The sequence below is a fragment of the Heterocephalus glaber genome, unplaced genomic scaffold (genome assembly GCF_053883595.1).
Source record: "Heterocephalus glaber isolate CG9 unplaced genomic scaffold, H.glaber_assembly_v1.0 deba00001452, whole genome shotgun sequence".
NCBI classification, from domain to species: Eukaryota; Metazoa; Chordata; class Mammalia; order Rodentia; family Bathyergidae; genus Heterocephalus; species Heterocephalus glaber.
In genome coordinates this window covers 13715788-13737172 of record NW_028258302.1, presented here as the reverse complement: position 1 = coordinate 13737172, position 21385 = coordinate 13715788, and the positions used below count along the sequence as shown (strand labels likewise).

The window sequence follows — 21385 nt, the reverse complement described above, 5'->3', positions numbered from 1 at the left end:
AATAGAATTAAGGTTCTACTGCTTTGTAGTCTGTGAGCCAGACACTTTTTTTCCTGGATCTCAATTTCCCTTTCTGTGAAATGCAGAAACAAGGTTGAATTTAGAATCTCTGTTGATGTTCTAGCACCCATTACTATCACACTGAGACCTGGTTTGGAATTTAGTCTATCACATGCCCTTAACTCATGTGAGGGGATAGGATGGGGCAAGGTCAAGGTTAAGTGTGATGAGCCCACAAATCCTTTTTTTTTTTTTTTTTTTGGTACTGGGGATTGAACCCAGGCCTTTTGCACTGAGCTATGTCCTCAGTGCCCCCCACCTTGCTTTTTAAATTTTAGGGAGGGTCTTCCTAAGTCACCAAATTACCTTGGCTGGGCTGGAACTGGCAATTCTCCTGCCTCAGCCTCATAGAGTGCTGGGATTATAGGCATGTGCTATCATGCCCAGCTCACAAATCCTATTCTTGGCCTGTGCTCTCTAATTATAATTAGAAACCACTGCCTCTATTCATTTATTTATCTACCTACCTAGGTATGTATGTATGTATGTATGTAGTGCTGGGATCAATTCCACTCAGGCATTCTAGGTAAATGCTTTACTACTGAGCTACATCTCTAACCTGAGCCATTTCCTCTTAATCATTTACTATGAGGGCAAGGTATGATGGTGCATGCTTATAATCTTAGCAACTTGGGAGGCTGAGGCAGGAGGATTGTGAGTTTGAGGCCAGCCTGGGAAATTTAGCAAGACCATATCTCAAAATATAAAAGAGGTAGGGGTGTATCTCAGTGGTAGAATATATGCTTGCTTAGCATGCTTGAGCCCCTAGGTTCAATCCCTACCATGGGGGAAAAACAATCCAGGTAGATGCTAGCTGGATCCTAGCTTTACTACTTAACTAGGGCTGGAGATGTGAAAAGACAATCCTAAGGACACACAGAGAAGTCTGTTTGCTTCACAGTCCTCATCTGCAAGATAAGAATAGTAATAATTTCACTTTTGTCCATGCCCTGGGTACTGTGAAGGTCAAAGATGAAGCATTTGGAAAATCGCAGAAGAGTGTGGTTTCTGGTTATTTTTCAGTCCAAGGCTTTAGTTCTGAGACAGCTGCTCTGTTGAGATACTTTATGGTGGGTATGTACTCGCTGGAGAGGGCCTGGAAAGCAGCACCACCATTCACTGAGTAATACCTTGCACCAGGCACTGGGCTCACACTTCACCTCACACTGTCTCATTTGGTCCCCATAGCAACCTTGTCAGGTAGGTGGTGGCCTCACCCATGCTGCAGCCCCCTGTAATAATAGTGGCTAACAGTTATGAACATATGCCAAGCATTGTTCAAAATATTTTTAATATATGAACTCATGTAATCCTTACACCAATGCTGTGAGGTGGATAATGATACTATCTCCATTTTACAGATGAGTAAATGAGGCATGGAGATGTTAAAAAAAAAATAGGCCCAACTCACAAATGATGGAACTATAAACGATAGTGCCAAGATTTGAACCTGAGCTCTTAGGTCTCCCCCTGGAAACACTCATCAATGACAGTTGTCATTTTGTAACTGTTTATGTGATTACTTCCTCGATGCATTGTAGGGTCCTAAGGGCAGGGACAGATCTGTCTTCCTCAGACTGTGTCCTGTCTAACATCTGACCCTCAGTAGGTCTCAGTGAATGTTTGTTCCCCGGGACTCTGCTGCCTTCAGTGAGCTGGGCCCTGTGAGGCCTGATGAGCTCAGTGTGACTTATCAGATTATTGCTGACTGGGCGAGTGCCCAGCAGAGCCCCAGAGGCAGAGGGAGGTCCTGGTTGAAGAGGGGGCCCAAAAAGCTTGGTTATTGGTTGTGCTGTGAGTCTCACTGCTGTGCTTTGCTTCCATGTGCTGCTGCGGCAATGGCTCCCCGGCCTCTCTCCGACTGGCTACATGACTCCGTCGGCTGCTTCTGGGTGAGTATGGATTTGACTTATGTGGACTCTAATGCATGTCCCATGGCTCTGAAGCCACTGGGAGATGTAAGAAGAGGCTGGAGTTGAGGGGGAAGTGCTGAGGAAAGGGACTCTGTGATGTTAGGATTGTACCTCAAGCAGGGCTGAGATCTCTGCTGACACTTGACACACTGGATAGTGATTTGGGGGTCATATGATACAGTGTAAAGGGCTCAGGGGCAGACAGCCTGGAATAGAATCCTTGTTTCGTCACCTACAGATGGGTGGCTCTTTGTATCTCAGTTTATCACATTTGTATCTCAATTTATCACATTTGTAAAGTGAGAATATTAATACCTTCCAGCCACAGGTATTATATACTTTTTCCTTTACTCATATAAACACCATGAGGGCAGGCACTGTGTTCATCTGTTACACTGCTATGTCTCTAGCACCTAGGACGTAGTGGTATGTAGTAGTTTTTCAGTGAATATTTCTGGATAGATGAAGACTTGTGTTGAGCATCTACTGTGTACCTATCAGTGTGTTTGTGTTGGATTAAATGGCTAATGAATATAAAGTACCCAGCATCATAGGGGCTCAGTAAATGTAGACCCCTAATTTGCTCATGAGACTGAGTTTCTTGGAGGCTGTTAAAGTGGGCTGTGGGTTCTCTGAACCAAGTGAAGGACCAAATACCACACAGGTGTTAATCAGCAGAGAGGGACCTAGGCCACTAGATCTCTTGAGGAGGGAACAGCAAAACCTTTAGTTTTAATCTGAAGAAAAGGGCATGCCAGGTGTGGTATGGCACACCTGTAATCCCAGCACTCAAGAGGCTGGGGATGGAGATTGCTGTGAGTTTGAGGCCAGTCTGAACTATATAGTGAGACCCTGTCTCAAAAAAAAAAAAAAAAACACAAAAACGGCCGGGGATTTAGCTCAGTGGTTTCGCCGCCTGCTGCACAAGCGCAAGGACCCGAGTTCGATCCCCAGTACCAAAAAAAAAAAAAAAAAAAAGAAAAGAAAAAAGAAAGAAAGAAAGACTGGGGATGTAGCATAGTGGTCCCGTACTTTACTTAGCTCATGGGAGGCTCTGGGTTTGGTCCCCAGTTCTGAAAGAAAAAAAAGAGAGAGGCAGCTGGGAGGGGTGAGGAAGGACTCTGTTTTCCCAGTACTGCTGCTTTCCTAGCCATATGATCTTGCACAAATCACGAATCTCTCTTAGACGGTCTTAGAGACCTAATCTGAGACATACATATCACAACACTTTCACCATATCCCATTTGGCTTCCTCCAGTCTTGGCTCATTTTGGGAGGGGCCTAAGTAAAATGTCCATCTTTTTGGCTCCTTTCTCCCACTTTTAGCTTCTCATCTATCTAGGACTAGATCTAGAAGCAAGGAGCCCCTGAACTGCCCAGCCCTTTGGGATAAAGGTTGGGCTGTGGCTGGTATGGGTGTAGCTGAGTGGAGCTTCCAGCTCAGCTACCCTTTTGCTGGGTGACCTGATCCAGTCAGTAATCCACCTTCTCTGCCTAGGTTGCCTCACCTATAAAATAGGGTTAATGAAGGACACTTCACTTGGAGAATTGTTTAATCAGAACATGATCTGAATGGATTATGGTCCATGCTAATATTTGGCTCTGGTTGAGGAGGCTCCAGGGAGGGCCCAGGAGAATTGTATCCACCAAGGCTAGGGATTCTGAGAAACTCTAGTCATCATATGTACTATTGCCATTATCATATTTCCTGTTTCTGGGCTGGCTGTTATATGCTATTTTAGACACATGTCTTCCAGTGACACTCTGATCCAGGCATCATTATCCCTACTTATGGATAAAGAAACTGTACTGGGTAATCAAGTGAGTTACAGTTATTTATGGAGTGTGGGGGAGGTGGGGCTCAGATCCAATTCTGGGGATCCCAAGGCCCACATTCTTGTCTCCATAAGGAGGCAGGAGTGAGCGTGAGTCCTCTTATACCTCTCCAGTGCCCTCACAGCACTAATGGGAGCTACTGGGGTGTTTGCTGGATAAATTCACACACACACACACACACACACACACACACACACACACACACACACACACACACACACACACACACACACACAACCCTGGCCTTGGTGCTCTGAGTTTGTTTGGTTTTTTTGGTACCGGGGATTGAACTTGGGTCCTTGCGCTTGCAAGGCAGGCAGCAGAACCACTGAGCTAAATCCCCAGCCCAACTCTGAGTTTTGAAGAAGGGAGATATCAGAAAGCAGAACACTGGAACAGCATAGTGGTTGAGGGTCAGACAGACCTGGCGAATCTATTATCTTATTAGTTGTGCATAGGCAAAATATATAACCTCTTGGAGCCTCAGTTTCCTTATCTATAAAATAAAGATAATAAAAGAAGCTACCCACATCCTAGGGTTCTTGTGAGGATTAAATACTGAGACCTGAGAGCCCAATAAATGGTAGTAATGATCATAATTATGAGCATTATTCTGGGATTATAAAGATGTCCCTCTTAGGACAGTGGAAATCAGGTCTGGGAAGGAAGTGCTGGGGACAGGTGGATAGCAACCTAAGCTAGTTGATAGGTTCTGGAAGGCACCCATAGGGTGAAGTAAGGGAGTGGCCCATAGAAATAACGTAACTCCCTCTTCTGGTCATCTGCTTTTACTCATGCCCACTCTGTGACAGGCCCTGTGCTGTCATGGCATCCAGAGATGAATCTACATACTCCTTTCCCCCGTCTCCCTGGGGAGGTCCAGGTCTAGTGGGGAGAAGGACCTAGAAACCACCAACTCTACGTTTGACTGAGGCACTGAACGTGACTAGATGTTCTTAGGCAGAGCCTGGGAGAAGGGACACTCCTGGGGAAGGAACTGCATGTGCCAAGGCACAGAGCAACAGACGCACTGTGGGGAGAGGTGCAGCTGGAGAGACAGGCTCAGGAGACCTGAGGCCACTTGACCTACAGGCAGTGGGGAACCACTGGAAATTAAGCACGGAAAAGCAAGAGCAGGGGCAGGGGCAATGGTCCAGGTGAAGAAGGCTGAATGTTGGGTCCAGGACTGGGCCACAAAGCGGGGGTATGTGTATGTGTGCGTGCGTGCGTGCGTGCATGCGTGCGTGCGTGTGTGTGTGTGTGTAGGCAAGGTTTGTCTAGGAGGCAGAGCCAGGAGGAAGTGATAATAGACTGCACCAAGCAGGGCAGACAGAGGTGAGAATAAGATCTTGGCATGTGGTGACTGGGCCCACTGGCTGAGAGGTCTGGGAGGAGGAGCCAGAACTGGGTTAGCTCTGGCAAAAGCCACTCATTTGCCCCTTGCCATCAACTGTCCTAGGTGACAGCTATGTCTGGGCTGGACACTGGGGCAAGGCTTCTGGCCACTGTCTTAGTGGTGCTCCTGGTGGGTCCAGCAGGGAGGACAGCTCTTTGAGGTCAGGTCCTGGCGGGGAACTGCATGGGGCAGAGAAGTGCTGGGTTCTAGGCCTATCAACCAGTGTCACTGAATGTCCCTGTGAGTGCAGAAGTAACTCCCTCCTGCTTGCCCTCTTTTTCCTTGAGAGTGAGGATAAGAAAACCTGTTTTGCCTGCCTCCTAGATTGAGTGATAAAATGCAAGGAGACAACAAGCATTTATTGAGCACTGACCTGGGCTGGGTTCTGGGGGCACAAAGATGACTCACACAGGTTCCTCCCATTCAGGTGCACAGTGAGCCCAGGGGAAGGTGGTTAACTCCTTCTGGGTATCAGGGGAAAAGAGCTGAGAGAGGTCCCCTCTCTCGGCAGTCAACAACCTGGGCTTCCTTCTGGCCTTGCCACTGACAAGCTATATGGCCTTCAGCCACTCAGTTGCCTTCTCTGCACCTCGGTTTTCCCTCAGTAAAATGGGGATGGCTGGCTTTCCTCACAGGGAAAGGCAAGGCTTTATAGTGAGGTAATCCCCAAAAATGGCCTGGCCCAGTGTCTGTGTGTAATGAGCACCCATAAACAGGAGCTCTAATGAAATCATCTGGACTCCCTCATCTCCTCAGCCCCACCCACTGCTTCCCCTGCCTCTCCTTGCAGCCAGCTCTGGCCGACAAAGGAAGGAAAAGATTAAGAAACAAGCCCAAGTCTCCAGAGGGGTCTTGGCCCACTGCCGAGCTGGCTCCCCTCCTGTCCCTTGCTCCCCTTGGCCTCAAGCCTGAAGACTCTCAGTCCTAAGGCCTGAGTACCTGCCCTCCAACTACCCTAGAAGACCCTCCCTGGTTGGGGGCCAAAGCCACCAGAAGCTCGGAAATAGGGACAAATACTTGGAAAATTTATAGCTTTATTTTTTTTCTCCTTGGAAGTTGATAATAAAGTTCTTTTTTCTGGTGCTTGGGAGAAGAGTAAGTGTGATGTGCTGTATCTCTGATGGCTCTGTGGCCAGAGCAGGGATGGGTCCTAGGCTTCTTGGCTTATACTGTAGATGCTGGTCACCAAGTCCCTTTAGGTACAGATGTAGGAACTTCAGAGGAGAGTGGGCAGTTAATGGTGCAAGATTACTCAGTAGGAATCCAGGTCTCTGGGTCCTTTTTGCTCTGTCCCTTGGCTGTCATTTTATCTCTCTGAGCCTTAGTATCCTGCAATGTAGAATGGGACTGGCAACAGTAGATAAAGCACTTGGTGAGTCCTCAAAGGTAGGTATTGTAACTGCTGCCTCTTAAAAACTTCTGTTCTATCCTTTCCCAGGGTAGGAATTTAAAGTATTTGATATGGTTTCTTATTGAACACATGACACCTGATAAACCGGTTTTAAAGCCAGAGGCTCAGCATCTTTTCTTCTCTCAGGTGGCTGGGACACTCCAGTCTCACCCAAGACACTCACCCTTCTACAGGGTCCTCTGACTGGAGGCCACCTCAAGCACTTTGGAAAAGCTGAGCATAGGAAGGTCCTGTACTACCCAGGCCCAGGCCAAGGGGACAGAGTGGACCATGAGCTCCCAGAACCTGCAATTCAGGACTAGAACAACATGATGACTTCTGCAGAGGCCAGGAAGTAGCCTAAAAGAGAGAACCTGACCCCAAATTCAAAATACAGCAGAGTAGAAAGGACACTGGCCCTTCCAGCTCTTCCCACTACAAGATCCTAAGAGAATCACCACCTCCCTGGGCCTGTTTTTGGATTTATGAAAGGAAGGGGATGGGTTGATGTCAGTGGTTTCTGCTGATACTATAGGATTAGATACTCCAGGTGTGGTGGCACACATGCATAACCCCAGTGCTTCGGGCGGCTGAACGGAGGATTGTGAGTTTGAGGCCAGCCTGGGCCTCATAGTGAGAACTTGTTTCAAATAACAACAAAAGTAGGTCTGGAAGCTGAGAAGCCTCACTTTAAATGTCAGCTTCATCACTGTCAGCTGCAGGATCTCTAACAGGCTGCTTTACTTCAGTGAGCTTTAGTTCTCTCACTTATAAAATGGGAAAAATATTTGTGCCTCCTTACAGAATTAAGAGTTAAATTAGATAATTCCTGTAGTCAGTCCATAGCTGACACACTGGAATTATTACTGTTGTTGTTATTCTGTGATCAGTAAAGAAAACAAGAAAAAAACCCCGTCAGAAAACAGTTTATTGAGAAGGCAGGGTGTTTCCACCAGACAGCATCCATCCACTTAATATTTAGGATTTTATTAGGTCAGAGACCAGAGGAGCAGGGAGGCAACAGAAAGCTGGGGTTAGAGAGACGTGTCCATTCTAGCTGTGTGATGAGGTCATTATTTCTTTGGGTCTTACTACCTCATGTGTAAATGTTGAGAATAGTGAGCAAAATGTTACCTCCTGAGCCTAAAAGAGTCTAAATACACAGTAGGTGATTAGTCTGTATCTGATCTCTCCCCCTACCTGTTTTGTTAATGACTGGATGTATGATCTCAGGCAAGTCTTTGAACACATGCACAAACTTCCACCCCAGGGCCTTTGCACTTGCTGGTCCCTTGGCCTGGAACACTTTACCTTCTACAAATGCTTTCTTGGCTTATTGTCTCATCTCTTTAAATTTTTTGTTTAAATGTTACATTCTTAGCAAAGTCACTTCTGACTATTCTGGTTAAAATTGTAACAACCTTCCTTCCCCAAACTCTGGTGCTCCCTAACCATCTTCCCTGATTATTTTTCTCCATAGCACTTATCACTCTTTGACATATACTATATTTGATTATTTGTTTATTGTCTGTCCTCCCCCACCCACTGGAATGTAATGTTAATGGTGGCGATTTTTGTCTGTCTTATTCAATGTTATATCTCTTCTACCTAGAATAGTGTGTGTCATGCATAGGTGCTTAATAAATATTTGTGGAGTGGATTAGTGAATAAGTGAAGCCTTTCCCCCCCTCTGGATTTAGCACTGTGCTGAGGACATAGTGTATTCTCAGTAAATAATTGTATGACAGTGTGTACGAATTATAAGGAGAAAGTGAGTGGTCATCACCCTTTCCATTTGTCAGCTAATACTTTGGTTGGTATTTTCTGCCAGGGCATCAGTTTCAGTTGGAGTGCCCAAATCTTTTGTTCACAAGCCTGAGTTATGCAGAATTTCTAGCTGGGGCTGTTTGGCTGTTGAGCCCACAATAGTTATTATGTCATTATTGGTAATTAGCACTTAGGCCCAGACTATCAAGCTTTATGTTTTTCAGCAGAAATCACAGCTAAGCTAGCTAGGGGGCGCCAAGGCCTAGAGCAGCTTCCTCAGGAGCTCCCTCCTTTCCAGCTGTGGCAGGGGGTGGAAACAAAGGTACCCAAAGCCAAGGGCACATGGGTTACCAGCTCAGCTGCTGTCTTCCCCTGACAGTGCCCTGCAGAAGTTTTCCTGCATACCTTCTACGCTCTATGCCTGCTTGGTGTGGTGGGGACTCCTCACATCTAGGAGCTAGATAAGAGAATTTTTAAATGTCCAGTGGACAGAGGCACTTTCTGATACTCAGGTTCGAGTATTATGGGTAGAGGAAATAGCACTGGGTTTAGGACCAGCAGTGTGGGTTTAAGTCCTGTCCCTCCTTAGCTGCTGACTTTCTGGTGATCTTAGGCATATCAATGCCTCCTGCTGGGTCTCAACTTTCCCATCTGTCAAACAGAGATAAAGTTGCCTGCTAGGCTTCACTGGGGAAGAAAGACAGGTCGGGTCACTAGAGACTGAGTTCTAGAGTCACATCTATGTGGCTTCTCAACTATATTTCTTCCTAGCTATGTGACATTGGGTAAATTATTTTACCTCTCTGAATTTGGTTTCCAAAGCTAAAAAATGGGGTTAAAATATTTGTACCCATCTGACAAGGTACAGATTGTGAGATTTAATATGAGAACATGGATGAAATATTTAGGCGCAAATCCAATGCCCTGGGCATTTTTCCTGGTATTATTATAGGGAGCATCATGAAAATAAACACAATTTGTAACTTATAAAAATAGTACTAGCAGTAGGGCCAGGCAGATGTGGGTTTGAAGCCTAATTCTGACACTTATAAGCTGAGTGATCTCAGGAAGTTTTTCACTTCTCTGAAGTTCTCTTTCCTCATCCATAAAATGGGAATTATACCTTTCTCAGGGGGCTGTTGTGGAGGTTCAGTGACATACTGCACAGAAAGCATCTGGTATAGAGTTTGCTACATGTCATCCCCATTTTATAGATAAGGAAGGAAGGGGAAGTGATTTGCCTGAAATCACATTGCAGCTCAGTGCTGGAGCTTTAGTTTGAACAAGGGTTCCCTCATCTTAAAGCCCACACACTTTTTATGTCTTCTTGCCTTTGTTCATACACGGATGGTGATGAGGACTGTTATTATAATACCTCTGGACTCACCCATTCACGCTCGGATCTCTGGGGCCTGCACACAGGAGGTACTCAATAAATGTCTGTTGGGTGAAGAAAGGGGGAAACCACTGTGTCTTCACTTCCAGGGAGGTTTTTGCTTTAAGTTGAGTATTCTTTCTACTTAGTTAATAACAGATTTAAAATAAAAATCATACTCAGTGCAGGTGTGGGGCTTTGTAATTTGCAGAACCTTTTTACACACCCACATAATTGGATCCTTCTGGCCGCCTTGTGAGACAGCTTGGGTAGGCACAGTGGGCTCCATTTGGTGAGGAAATGGAAGCCCAAAATGGGGTATTGTGACTCCCCTACTCATATGTTGAATCCCTAACCCCCAGTGTGATGGTGTTTGGAAATGAAGCCTTTGGGAGGTAATTAGTGTGAGATGAAATCATGAAGATGGGACCCTCATGATAGGATTAGTGCCCTTATAAGAAGAGATACTGGGCTGGGGATTTAGCTCAGTGGTTTCGCTGCCTGCTGCGAAAGTGCAAGGACCTGAGTTCAATCCCTGGTACCAAAAAAAAAAAAGCCCTTCTATAAAAAAAACAAAAATGGGCTGGGGATTTAGCTCAGTGGTTTGACCGCCTGCCTCGCAAGTGCAAGGACCCAAGTTCGATCCCCGGTACCAAAAAAACCCAACCAAACAAACAAACAAAAAAGAAGAGATACCAAGCCAAGCCTTTGTAGTGCACACCTATAATTCCGGCACTCTGGGAAGTGAGGCAGGAGGATTGCAAGTTCAAGCCCAGCCTAGGCAATGTATCTAGTGCCTGTCTCAAGAGAAAAGAAAAAAAGGGTTGAGGATATAGCTCAGTGTGAATCCCTAGCAACACACACACACACACACACCCCACACATGAAACACCAGAGAGCTCACTGTCTCTCTGCCATATTCAGACATAGCCAGGTGGCTGTCTGCAAGCTAGGAAGAGAGCCCTTACCAGAACCTGACTATACTTGCTTCCTAATCTTGGATTTCCAGCCTTCAGAACTTTGAGAACATAAATCCTGTTGTTAAAGCCACCCAGTCTATACTTGCTTGCTTTCTTTAGTGTATGTGCATGCATCTGCATGTGGCGGGGATTGAACTTGGCCTCACACATGCTAGGCAAGCTCTCCATCATGAACCTAAAGTTTCAGCCTCTGTCTATGATACTTTGTTATCTCAGGTGATCTGATGGAGGGTAGGTGACTTGCCCAAAGTCGCACATTAAATTTAAGCCAGATTGAAGGTTATTTATTTGTAGTCTCTTATCATTTATTTCTTTCCCATTAAAATGCCACTAGTCCCTGGAAGGCTTGAATATTGAGATTAGCTGAATGTTAGCTGGGCAGCTCAGGAGCTATCCTGCCACAATGGCTGTGGAAGGTCTTGGGGCAAGTCAAACCTGGCCATTTCTGGGTAACAGATCCCCTCTGCTTTCTTTTATCTTTCCCTCTGTCCTGTTGTTCTCCCAGATGAGGCTACTTTACCAGTTTAGAAGGGCCTTGCAGGTGGCACCAAGCTTCTCTCTCTCTCTCCCTGGAAATCCTATAGGACAGTGGTGGCGAACCTATGGCACTTGTGCCGCAGCAGGCTATTTGTATCATTGAAAACTCTAAAAGGTTCGCCATCACGCTCTGAGACTTGAGCCTTCCCTCCCCTAGGGAGAGAGATTTAGTTGGTTAAGCTTGAGCTGGAAGCTGTGCTGGATCAGGGTCACTGGGCTCTCTCTGGCTGGTGAGAGAAGGGGGTTGGGGAGGGTCACAGAAGGGCAGATCTTTAGGTCCCTCTTTGGATGTCCCAGGGCCACAATTAGAAGCAGCCACAACAGCTTTTTCCTGGGGTCTTGGGACAGATGTCAGTGTTACCCACTCATGTCATTTCCAAACTGCCTTCCCAAGAGTGATAGGAAAGCAGTATGGAATAGGAGATGGTGGCATCAGACAGGCCTAGCTTAAGCTGTGTAGCATTGGGCAAATCAACCTGACATTTGAAGCTGTGGTTTCTTCAAGTGTAATTGAAGCTAATAATAGTCTGCAGGGTTGCTCTGAGGCTAAATGTAATAATGCACGTAAAGCACTTTGGGGTCTTGGTATGTGCCCAGCACATAGTAAATACTTCATAAAAGTAGTTTTTACTATGTTTAGATTTTCTTTTTTAGTGCTAGGGATCAAATGCAGGGCCTTGCACATGCTCATTCTACCTCTGAGCTACATCTCCACCTCCAGTTGTTACTATTTTTAACAGTAAATTATCTTACAGTCTCCTCCAGCTCAGTTATTCCTAGGGGTTATGGTTGTAGGATTTAGCTTGGTCTCTAGCTTTGGAGAATAAATGTAGCTTGACTTAAAGGCTGTGAACAGAATCCTATTATAAAGGTTGGAAGATCTGGGTTTTAGTTTGGGCTGTGCTACCACTATGTTGTGTGACCTTGGGCAAATGCCTTCTTCTAGTCTCTGGATTTCCACGTTTGTGTGTGTGTGTGTGTGTGTGTGTGTGTGTGTGTGTGTGTACAGGGTCTCACTATGTAGTTCGGGCTGACCTTGTACTTGGGTCGATCCTCCTGCCTCAGCCTCCCAGAGTGCTGCGATTACAGGCATGTGCCACCATGCTCAGCTTCCTATCCATTTAAAAGTCAGCAGCTTGGGCTTGATGATCTCTAAGGGCCTAACCAGTTTTAGCATTTGGTGAATCTAGAGACTTAAAGGAATATCTTATCAATTGTCCATTGGATCTTCTTTTATAATTTTATTTTATTTATTATTTATTTATTTTTGGTACCGGAGATTGAACTCGGGACCTTGTGCTTGTGAGGCAGGCGCCGGAACCACAGAGCTAAATCCCCGGCCATTCTTTTATAATTTTAACTTCCTTCCCTATTGCCTCTTCTTTCTTGGAGTGTCTCCTTGAAAGCCTCAATGTATAGATTTATTGTGGCTTTATTGTACATAAGAACTCCTTAAGAGAGTTTTTTGTTTTTGTTTTTTGTTTTGTTTTTGATACCGGGGATCGAACTCGTGTCCTTGAGCTTGCTAGGCAGGTGGCGAAACCACTGAGCTAAATCCCCGGCTTAAGAGAGTTTTTGAAGAGAAATGTATTCTATCAAAGAGGCCAAAACATGTTCTGTGTTTTCAAATACAAAACATAAGGTATTGTATAAAAGCACACATCTGAGGCCAGGGATTTAGCTCAGTGGTTCTGGCACCTGCCTTGAAAGCCCAAGGTCCCGAGTTCGATCCCCGGTACCAAAACAAAAAAAAAAAGGTAATGCAGGTGTTAAATATATTAAGTGAAAAAAGTCAGTTCCAAAACAATATGGTCTAAATTAAAAAAATAAACATTAGATTGAAACATGTGACATTGCTGATATTTGATCATATTTAACCTAGCAAATCAGCAATTTCATATGATTTAATATATATACGTTAAAAAGTATATCTATAATAAAAATTACGAGAAGGGAAGGTTTCCCACCAAAACAGTTACGGTAGTCTTTTGTTTTTTTCTTTTTTCTTTTGGTACTGGGAATCAAACTCAGGGCTTCATGCTTGCCAGGCAGGCTCTGTGCTGCTGAGCCACATTCTTGGCCTTGGTAGTTATTTCTGATTGGCATCTTTAGGATGGTTTGCGATTTTTACTTAACTATATTCTTATTTAACTTTATTTTCCAGAATTTTATTGAATAATTCAAATACTCCTAATAAAAATAATCCCCTAGGAAGGCATTCCACTGTGTGACCAGTAATTCTTATTCCCTAATACCTTGTTTATCATTTGTGTTTAAATGGTCTACAGGACTGCCATTGTACAATTGTGGGCAGAATGTAAAGCTCTACCTCTTCATGCACTTTTGGTACCAGGGTAGTTTTTATTCAGTAGTGACTGTTCAGAACACGTTGCTGATGGGCCTAGCTTTTCAAAGCCCTCTTCATCGCTTGCTGTCCTCCACAACAGACAAACGTTTTCTATGAGCTCCATTATTGGGGCTTCAGGCCAGCTGTGTCCTTAATCCGCCCACATCCCAGATTTGGGTATGGTTCGGGCTCCAACTGTTTCCCCACTCTACCCCCTCTTGCTTTCAATCTCATCTCTTCCAGGTTGTCAGAGCCCTCATCTACCCTCCCTGACCCTTCCCCACTAATTTTGCCATCTAATTTCACCCTTTTGCTTGCAGCTGGTGTTTGCTTTTGCTGGGGCTCAGTTTGCAGTGGGGAAGGATTAAAACTCTTTCATGCTGTCTCTTTTTCTTTTGCTTAGTGCCCTTGACTGCTCCAGGGGCGAACAGGCAGCTAGCAGGGTCTGTATTCCCTAGGAAGAAACAGGAGGGGTGATGGGGGAAGTAGTGGCAGGCTCAGCTGGCAGGCGGGATAGAGATGGCCTCTAGGGACCCCATCCTGGGCCTTGCAGCATGGCACACCCGCCACCCAAATGTGAGCATAGAGTGGAGCTGTTTCTGCCTAAGAAATTAGCCTCGGAGGTAGTGCTTGGGGCCTTTACCCTTGTACCCAATGTCAGCCTCTGTAGGGTGAGCTGGGACTGGATATCTGGTTTGCAGAAATCTGAGGTGGAGTATGAGTATAGGAGTGAGGGTAGGTTTTCTTCTTCAGATTGGATGATTTATAACCCCAGCCTTTAATAGGAGATGGTTCCAGCTATAGGGCACTTAGCCTAACAGGTGATGGTGTGTAATTAATAACAAAAATCCCTTATGTGTGGATAGTACTTTACAGTTTACAAAGCCTTTCATCTCCAAGAATTAAAAGCCAACCCAGGATTCAGGACTGAGATTCTAAAGCCTGGGTCAACGTATTTTGGTGTGATAGTACATGGCACGGAGAGTAGTTTGCATCTAGCCTTTTCCTGCTAGCCTGAGACCTCTGCTTATTTTCAAGGTGGTGACAGCTTGCTCTTGCTCTCTCTCTCTCTCTCTCTCTCTCTCTCTCTCTCACAGAGTCTTGCTATGTAGTTCAGGCTGGCCTTGAACTTGTGGCAATTCTGCCTCAGTCTTGAGTGCTGGGATTATGGATGTATACCACTACGCCTGGCCAGGGTGATGATTATTAAAGCTATACATTCTGTGCTTCTAACCAAGCATCTTTAAATATTAAATGCCATTGGCTAGTACTTTAAGGCATAGAGGATACTAATGTTCATGTATATGAATTTGGTGGGTAACAGAGAGGTAGTGGAAGTGGTGAGCTGCCTGGTGATTGATCTTAAATATTCATCCTTCATAGTAGCAGATTTCTCTGTCTGATAGGGGTAGGAAGCCTCTGAGGCCAAGAAGTGGTAGGACTAGAGCTCCCTGAATCAAAAGCAGAGCTGAACCTGAGGACTTGAAGCAGGGGATCAGTTTATTTAAAACAGGTGTTTTATCCGTAGTACGCAGAATGACCCTGGTCAAAGTTACCTGAACTCATTAAGCGTCAGTTTCCTTATTTAAAAAATGTAATCAATTCATTTATTTGTTTAATAAATATCTATTATGTGTGCACTGTTCTGGAAGATCAACAAGAAGGACAAAGTCCCTGTCCTCCTGAGCTTGAAATCTTGCCAGTCTAGATTGCAACAATATATTTTAGAGACAATAAATAAATAAATAGTAGAAAGTCAGAGGGGGTGTTATTAAAAGTGCCAGGATTAAAGTAGGGCAGGGGTGTGCCAGTGGAGTTTATTAGTCAGGTGGTCCTCAATGTTTCAAACAGATATATAATGTGCTCACCTCAGAGCTGACAGCAATTGTGTGATTAACAATTATATTATTAAATCAGCCACTTGCACACCTCTTAGTCCATATTTTAGTCTCCAAACAGTAGTAATAATTAACAATTACAGAGATCTTACTTTGTGCTAGGTACTGTTCTAAGCCCCTTACATACTTTAATTTAGTTCTTACAGTGAGGTAGGAACTATTATTATCCATTTTATGGGGTCAGAAACTGAGGCTCAGAGAAGGCCATTAGTAAGGGCTGGAGATTGAGCAGTGAACTCAATCTGATACTGAGGCTGAGCTGAGACTGTGAAAGGGCTGTGATTAGATACCAGGGACAGTGTAGCTGGCATGTGCAGGCTCTGATGTCAGATTGCCTGGCTTCTTATCCTGGCAAGTGTAAGCCTCTGCTTCAGTTTCCTCATTTCAAAAATGAAATACCAGGGGCCGGGGATTTAGCTCAGTGGTTCCGCCGCCTGCCTCGCAACTGCAAGGTCCTGAGTTTGATCCCTGGTACCAAAAAAAAAAAAAAGAAAGAAATACGAGAACTTATCTTACCTTCTGGGTATCACGTTTAAAACAGCCTTCTTCCTGGTCTGTGGAGATCATCCTGGCAGGGAATAGGAAGGGCCAAGGAGCCTTTGAAATTTGTGAAGGGCAATGAATGCACACGAAGCAATTATCAGAGCAACCCTAAAAATTCATCTGGAGACTAAATCTTGGAAGCTTTTTTTTTTTTTTTTTTTAATGATTTTGAGGGTACCAGGGTGGAATTAGGAGACTCCTAAATGCAGGAGACAGGTGAAATCTTGGCGTGGTCCCCTCACTTAGCTTACATTGCAGGCTTTACGGAGCTGCCAGGAAAGGTAATGCTTTTTCCCAGTGACGAGTCAGGGCTGGGAGGGCACCTGGAGATGCTCAAGCTAGTAGATGGGGAAACTGAGGCCCAGAGACGCTGAGTGACTTACCCGAGGTTACTAGGTGCATTACGGGGTAGCCTGTTGGGGAAGTTGGCAGCAGCCCATACGTGAGTTCTCCTTTCCCTGGGGCTTACAAATTTTGGCCTCTTACCTGGCCCTCCTCTGAGAGGAAAAGGCCTCACCTGGGTCTTGGGCATTAGCCGCCACCTTCTCCACGTGGATGCCGCTGTAGCCAGGAACCCGGGGGCACACAGAGTTCGACGTGCGCGTGCGCACAGCGGCCAACCCCTCGCCTTTCCCCCTCTTTCCTTCCCCTTCGCTCTCCTTTGCCCCCCTAGGGGAGGTGGCGGGGAGGAGATGAACCCGAACTCGGCCTCAGCCAATGGGGTGACGGGCCGCGGGCCCGGCCCCCTCCTTCCCTCCCGCGCGGCCCAATAGAAATTTACTACAATGTTGTGGCGAGCGGAGGGGGAGGGGCTCGCGAGCGCTCGGGCGGGCTTTGGGCCGTGCCGACCTCGCCTCACGGAGGAAAGGCGGGAGGGCGCGCGCCAGGGCTGCTAGCTCGCTGGCTCCCTCTCTCTCTCTCTGCCAGTGTGTTTAGTCAGTCAGCCAGCAGCTGGCGGGCCTGCGAGCCGCAGAGGGCCCGAGCCTCGGACTCCGGCGCCGCCTCCTGCCATTGTTCATCCGGCTGTAGCAGCGACCGGGGCAGGAGCCCGGGCCCGGGAGCTACCGGTGAGGCGAGGAGGCGGCGGCGGCGCGCGAGCCAGGGGGTGGGGGGCGCGACGCTGTCCTCGAGGGTAAGGTCCTGGCGGCCTCGGCGGCGCCGCAGCCTCTTTGTCTTCAGACCCCCGCAGGCCCCGGGCCGGGGGCTCGGGCTCTCTGGCCGAGGAGCCTCCTCCGCGTGCGGGAGCGCCGAGGGCTGGAGCCGGGACGCGGCCTGAGGCGCGAAGGGCGGCGGAGGAAGGGGCAGGGGGCGCGCCAGGGCAGCACTTCGAAGTTGGGCGCAGGGTGTGTTTCTGTCGAGGGGAAATCGGTCTCTCCTGACCTGTCAGTCCTGGTACGGTGGCCAGGACCCTTAGAAGGACAGCAGATGGGGGAGGGTGTTGCAGGTTTCCGACGGCGAAGGTATGGGGGCAGCTGCGGAGCGATTTCCCAGTGACGAGGGTGCTGCTGGGCTGTCTGGAGAAGTCAGGCGGCATCGGAGGTGGAGGGAGTCTCGCAGCGCTTCCAGGCCTTCCCACACCGACACCTGCATCATCATAAAAAAGAAAGAAAGAAAAAAAATCTGCAAACCCAAGGGATCCAACGGTTTCCCCCTTAGTCTTCAGAATTCCCAGTGAGCAAAGGGTTAAATCTATTCTCTCAGCATCGTGACCTCCTTTTTCAGTTCGCGCATCTGTCAGCTTGGAAATATTTCCTCATGCTTGCTGGGCTGCTGTACCTGTGGAGGGACTGGATCCAGGGTCACCAAGCCTTTATTCCTAGGCAGAACCCCTGCCCCCAGGGTCGTTCTCCCCAGGAACTGGCATTCTCTTGAGAAAGTGATCTCACGTGAAACAAATTGCTGACGGATTGGTTTCTGGCCACACGATAGTGACTGTCATCCTGTTGTTTCGATAACTGTACCCTACCGTAAATGACTCGTCTGTGGAGAGGTGGTTTTTAGCATGTGTTGCTGATTAGGAGGTAGTCCCCCCACCCCTTTCTTCTTTTTTAAGAAATGCAGAGCTTTTTTTTAGTAGTCTGAGTGATTTCACAGCTGCTATTTTGTTCCTTCTGTTTTTAGGGAAAATTGCAAAAAATGGTATGCTTTGTGTCTTAGATATTAAGTGGATTTATATTCTCTTCAGGATATACTGTACTCAATGCTGTTGCTCATTACTGTTTTTTGTATTCTTAGTCTTGGCGAAAATTTTTAGTTCATTTGATCCTTTTACTCAAGGAAGATACACATCGTTAAGGTGATTCTTCTCACCCCAGTTTTGTTAGTGTGGAATTAACCCTTTTTAAGGAGACTTGATAACTCTTTGTTTTCCTGCTTTGTAAATTGAGACAGTGAATTCTTTGCCAGATGTAAAAGTTTTGATTTAATAAATGAGTTATGGGGGTATTACTAACATGTTTCATGTAGAATACATAACAGAATAAGTGGCGGATTTAAAAACTTGATATAAGGCTGGTGATGTAGCTGAGTGGTAGTGCCTTGGGTTGGATACCCAGCACCAAAAAAAAAAAAAAAAAAAAAAAAAAAAGGAATAGCTGAATATCAGATTGTGTTAGAATTGAAGTACTAATTCAGAGTGTTTTCTACCAGAAGTTTATAATTAAGGTAAAACTTGGCATTATTTATGTCCTTGAAGAAATGATTATAGTATATCTTGGTCACTATTAAAAGTAAAATCATTAGTGGACTCAAGTTCAGTGTACTAACATTCTGAGTCTTTTTTCCTTGTATAATTGAATTCAGGCTTGAAGTACATGTTTTAAATCTTTAGGCCTCATCCAAATTCTTTCAGTATTATACCACTGTTTATATCAAATGTCTTACATGTAAGTTCTTGGCATTATGGCCCAATTTACCTTTTCTTCTTCTTTTAAAAAAATTTTACCTTTTATCCTTTATTTTTTTTATTTCTTACATTCTCCAGCTAAATGGAACCACTTAGTAATCCATGCTTTGATCATACAGTTCCATCCATAGTTGACATATATATTCTTCCTGAATGTTTTCAGTTCTTACCTTAAGTATGTTCCATGTAATGATAATTTGAAGTGTGGGGAAAAGTGACCTCTTTAGAAGGAAGCTGTTAGGTTTTTGGTTTGTTTTGCTTTGAGTTTTCTTTGAACTTCATTAATAGGGCTAACCAGTTGAGTTTTCTTTAACTGGTTGTTTGTTAAAAGAATTTAAGTTATAAATGTCTTATAAGTGGGGCTAGTGCTAGGATAAGAAAACTCTTGGTTTTCAATTCTACACGGAGCTAAAAAATCTACCAGTTGTTGTTTAGTGCTTGGAAACTCTAACTGTCTGCAAACAGACCAAGCTAATAGAAGAAATCTTTTGGGTAGATCTCTGCTTGCTTTCTGTATATCTTCTATTTCTATGGGCTAATGGCTAGTATATTCTTTGTTTTTTTGAGACAGGGTCTTGCTTAGGCTGGCCTTGAAATCACTACTGATTTCACTTTGAGCTGACCTCAAACTCATGGAAATCTTCCTGCCTCAGCCTCCCAAGTGCTAGGATTACAGGCATGCAGCACCACACCCAGCTAATACATTCTTAATATTTGTTGAGCATCCAAATTGTATTTATTGTGTTCAAATAGAAGATATAGGGAGCAAACATGTTCCCTAGTACTGGGGGAACAAAAATACATGTTTGTTTCCCAAGGCCTTGTGCATGCTAGGCAAGCACTCTCCCACTACAATACATATGCAGCCCTTTTATTTTTTGAGATGGTACATTCCCCAGGCTGGCCTTGAATTAATGATCCTTCTGCCTGGGAATATAGGTGTGCGCCACTATGGCCAGCCAAACATGTTTTAAAGTAGATTTACCCTTGGCTGGATGAAATGGCATGTACTGCAGTCCCCAGGTGCTAGAGAGGCTGAGGTTGGGGGAATGCATGAGACTAGGAATTTGACAGCCACCCTGCATAACATAGACACTGTCACAATAGAGACAGAGAAAGGAAAGAAAAAAATAGGCTTATTCTCAGCACATAAAATGATATCATATCTTATATATTGATAAAAAATATACAAATCTTCCTGTTTTCTTATTTAAAAGTACCTTTATCTTATAACCTTTTTTCCTTAGACACTTTTAAGCAATATCGAAACTACCAAATGATTTGAAATTACTCTAGTTCCTCTGATAGAAAGACAAGCTGTGTTTTGTTGAGATATGACCTATGTATTTTTTCTGTTATTATCTTTTGTTGGCTTTGTGCCCCAAATTTAAATTTTACTAGTGTGATGTTTTCTTGTGTGTACCTTGAATTTAATAATTTCAAAAATTAAATTAAATAACTAGCTTTCTATCTTGTCCCTTAGTTTATCATCTTAGTTTTAGACAAATTCATATTATGAGAGATAGTGTGCTTAATATGTTATTTGATTTCCTTCCTCCTATTCCTAAGAAAGCTACAGAGTTAAGCTTGTCTGGAACATTCCCTAAAAGATATAGGATTCTTGAATTCTCTGCAGGCACTTTGATATGCTTACCATCAGATTGTGATCTAAAATATGTGGTCTGTGAATTTTTTTTGCAATAGGTTATCATTAAGTTACTAAATTGTCCTGTCCAGTAACTTCCAAACCTCCTGTCTCAGCTTCCCAGAGTAGTAGTCTATAATATTGATTGATTGGGAGAGAGAGACTGGGTATCACTATGTATACTAGGCTGGCCTTGAACTCATTGTGTAACAATTTGGCCAAGAATTCACAGCAATCCTCCTGCCTCAGCCTCCCAAGGTCTCGGATTATAGGTGTGGACCACCTCATCTGTTAGTGGTCTGTAATTTTTGATGTGAGTGATAAGATTTGCTCGTATTATTATTATTATTATTTTTTCCTGGTACGGTACCAGGGATCGAACTTGGGACCTTGCGCTTTTGAGGCAGGCACTGGAACCACTGAGCTAAGTCCCCGGCCCTATTTTTGAATATACAAATCCAGTTTAATACTGGTGATCTGATTTCATGACTATAAAATATCAGTGGCTGTCAGACCCTGAGTTTGAATCTGAAATCAAGGGTAGCATACATTTTAGTTCATAGTCTGTTTCCATGTTATCTAGGAAGCAGGCCCACATTGGCAGTGCTGCCAGGGCATTTTTCCAAGAGGCTCATCAAGTTTGTGATTGGTCATTGCTACTCCAAAGGACTAGATTTTTTTACTCAGTTGCTTGGACATGAAATAACTTTGTGAGCTAAGCAACAATGATTCTAACCACTTTTTATGAACAACTTTGCTTTTTTCTGAATAAAGCTTCCAAAAACAATGTAGT

The 21385-nt window shown here is 44.9% G+C and overlaps 1 protein-coding gene and 1 long non-coding RNA gene across 28 annotated transcripts in view; one reads left to right on the top strand and one right to left on the bottom strand.

The window, feature by feature from the left end:
* Epb41 (erythrocyte membrane protein band 4.1) overlaps positions 1–21385 on the top strand; it is a 189661-nt gene that overhangs the window by 2593 nt on the left and 165683 nt on the right. For 17 of the 25 annotated variants that reach the window (XM_021263213.2, XM_021263214.2, XM_021263211.2 and 14 more), the window contains exon 2: positions 1891–1952. The exons of 4 other annotated variants lie outside the window; for them this stretch is intronic. In XM_021263213.2, the coding sequence (XP_021118872.2) occupies positions 1930–1952 (23 nt within the window). In that variant the 5' untranslated portion in view covers positions 1891–1929. Of the gene's footprint in view, positions 1–1890; positions 1953–16864; positions 17110–21385 lie in introns of those variants that run through there. 4 more of the 25 variants (XM_087215027.1, XM_087215029.1, XM_087215020.1 and 1 more) reach the window with 4 other exon arrangements.
* LOC147827224 (uncharacterized) lies at positions 2987–16741 on the bottom strand. 3 transcript variants are annotated; one of them, XR_015452695.1, is made up of 3 exons: positions 16560–16741; positions 16016–16067; positions 2987–3046 (listed from the first exon to the last, which is right to left on the bottom strand). It is a non-coding gene; the product is annotated as an uncharacterized LOC147827224 (long non-coding RNA). The 3 variants fall into 3 exon arrangements; XR_015452694.1 differs by having other exon boundaries at positions 16016–16741; XR_015452693.1 differs by lacking the exon at positions 2987–3046 and adding an exon at positions 6223–6552 and having other exon boundaries at positions 16016–16741.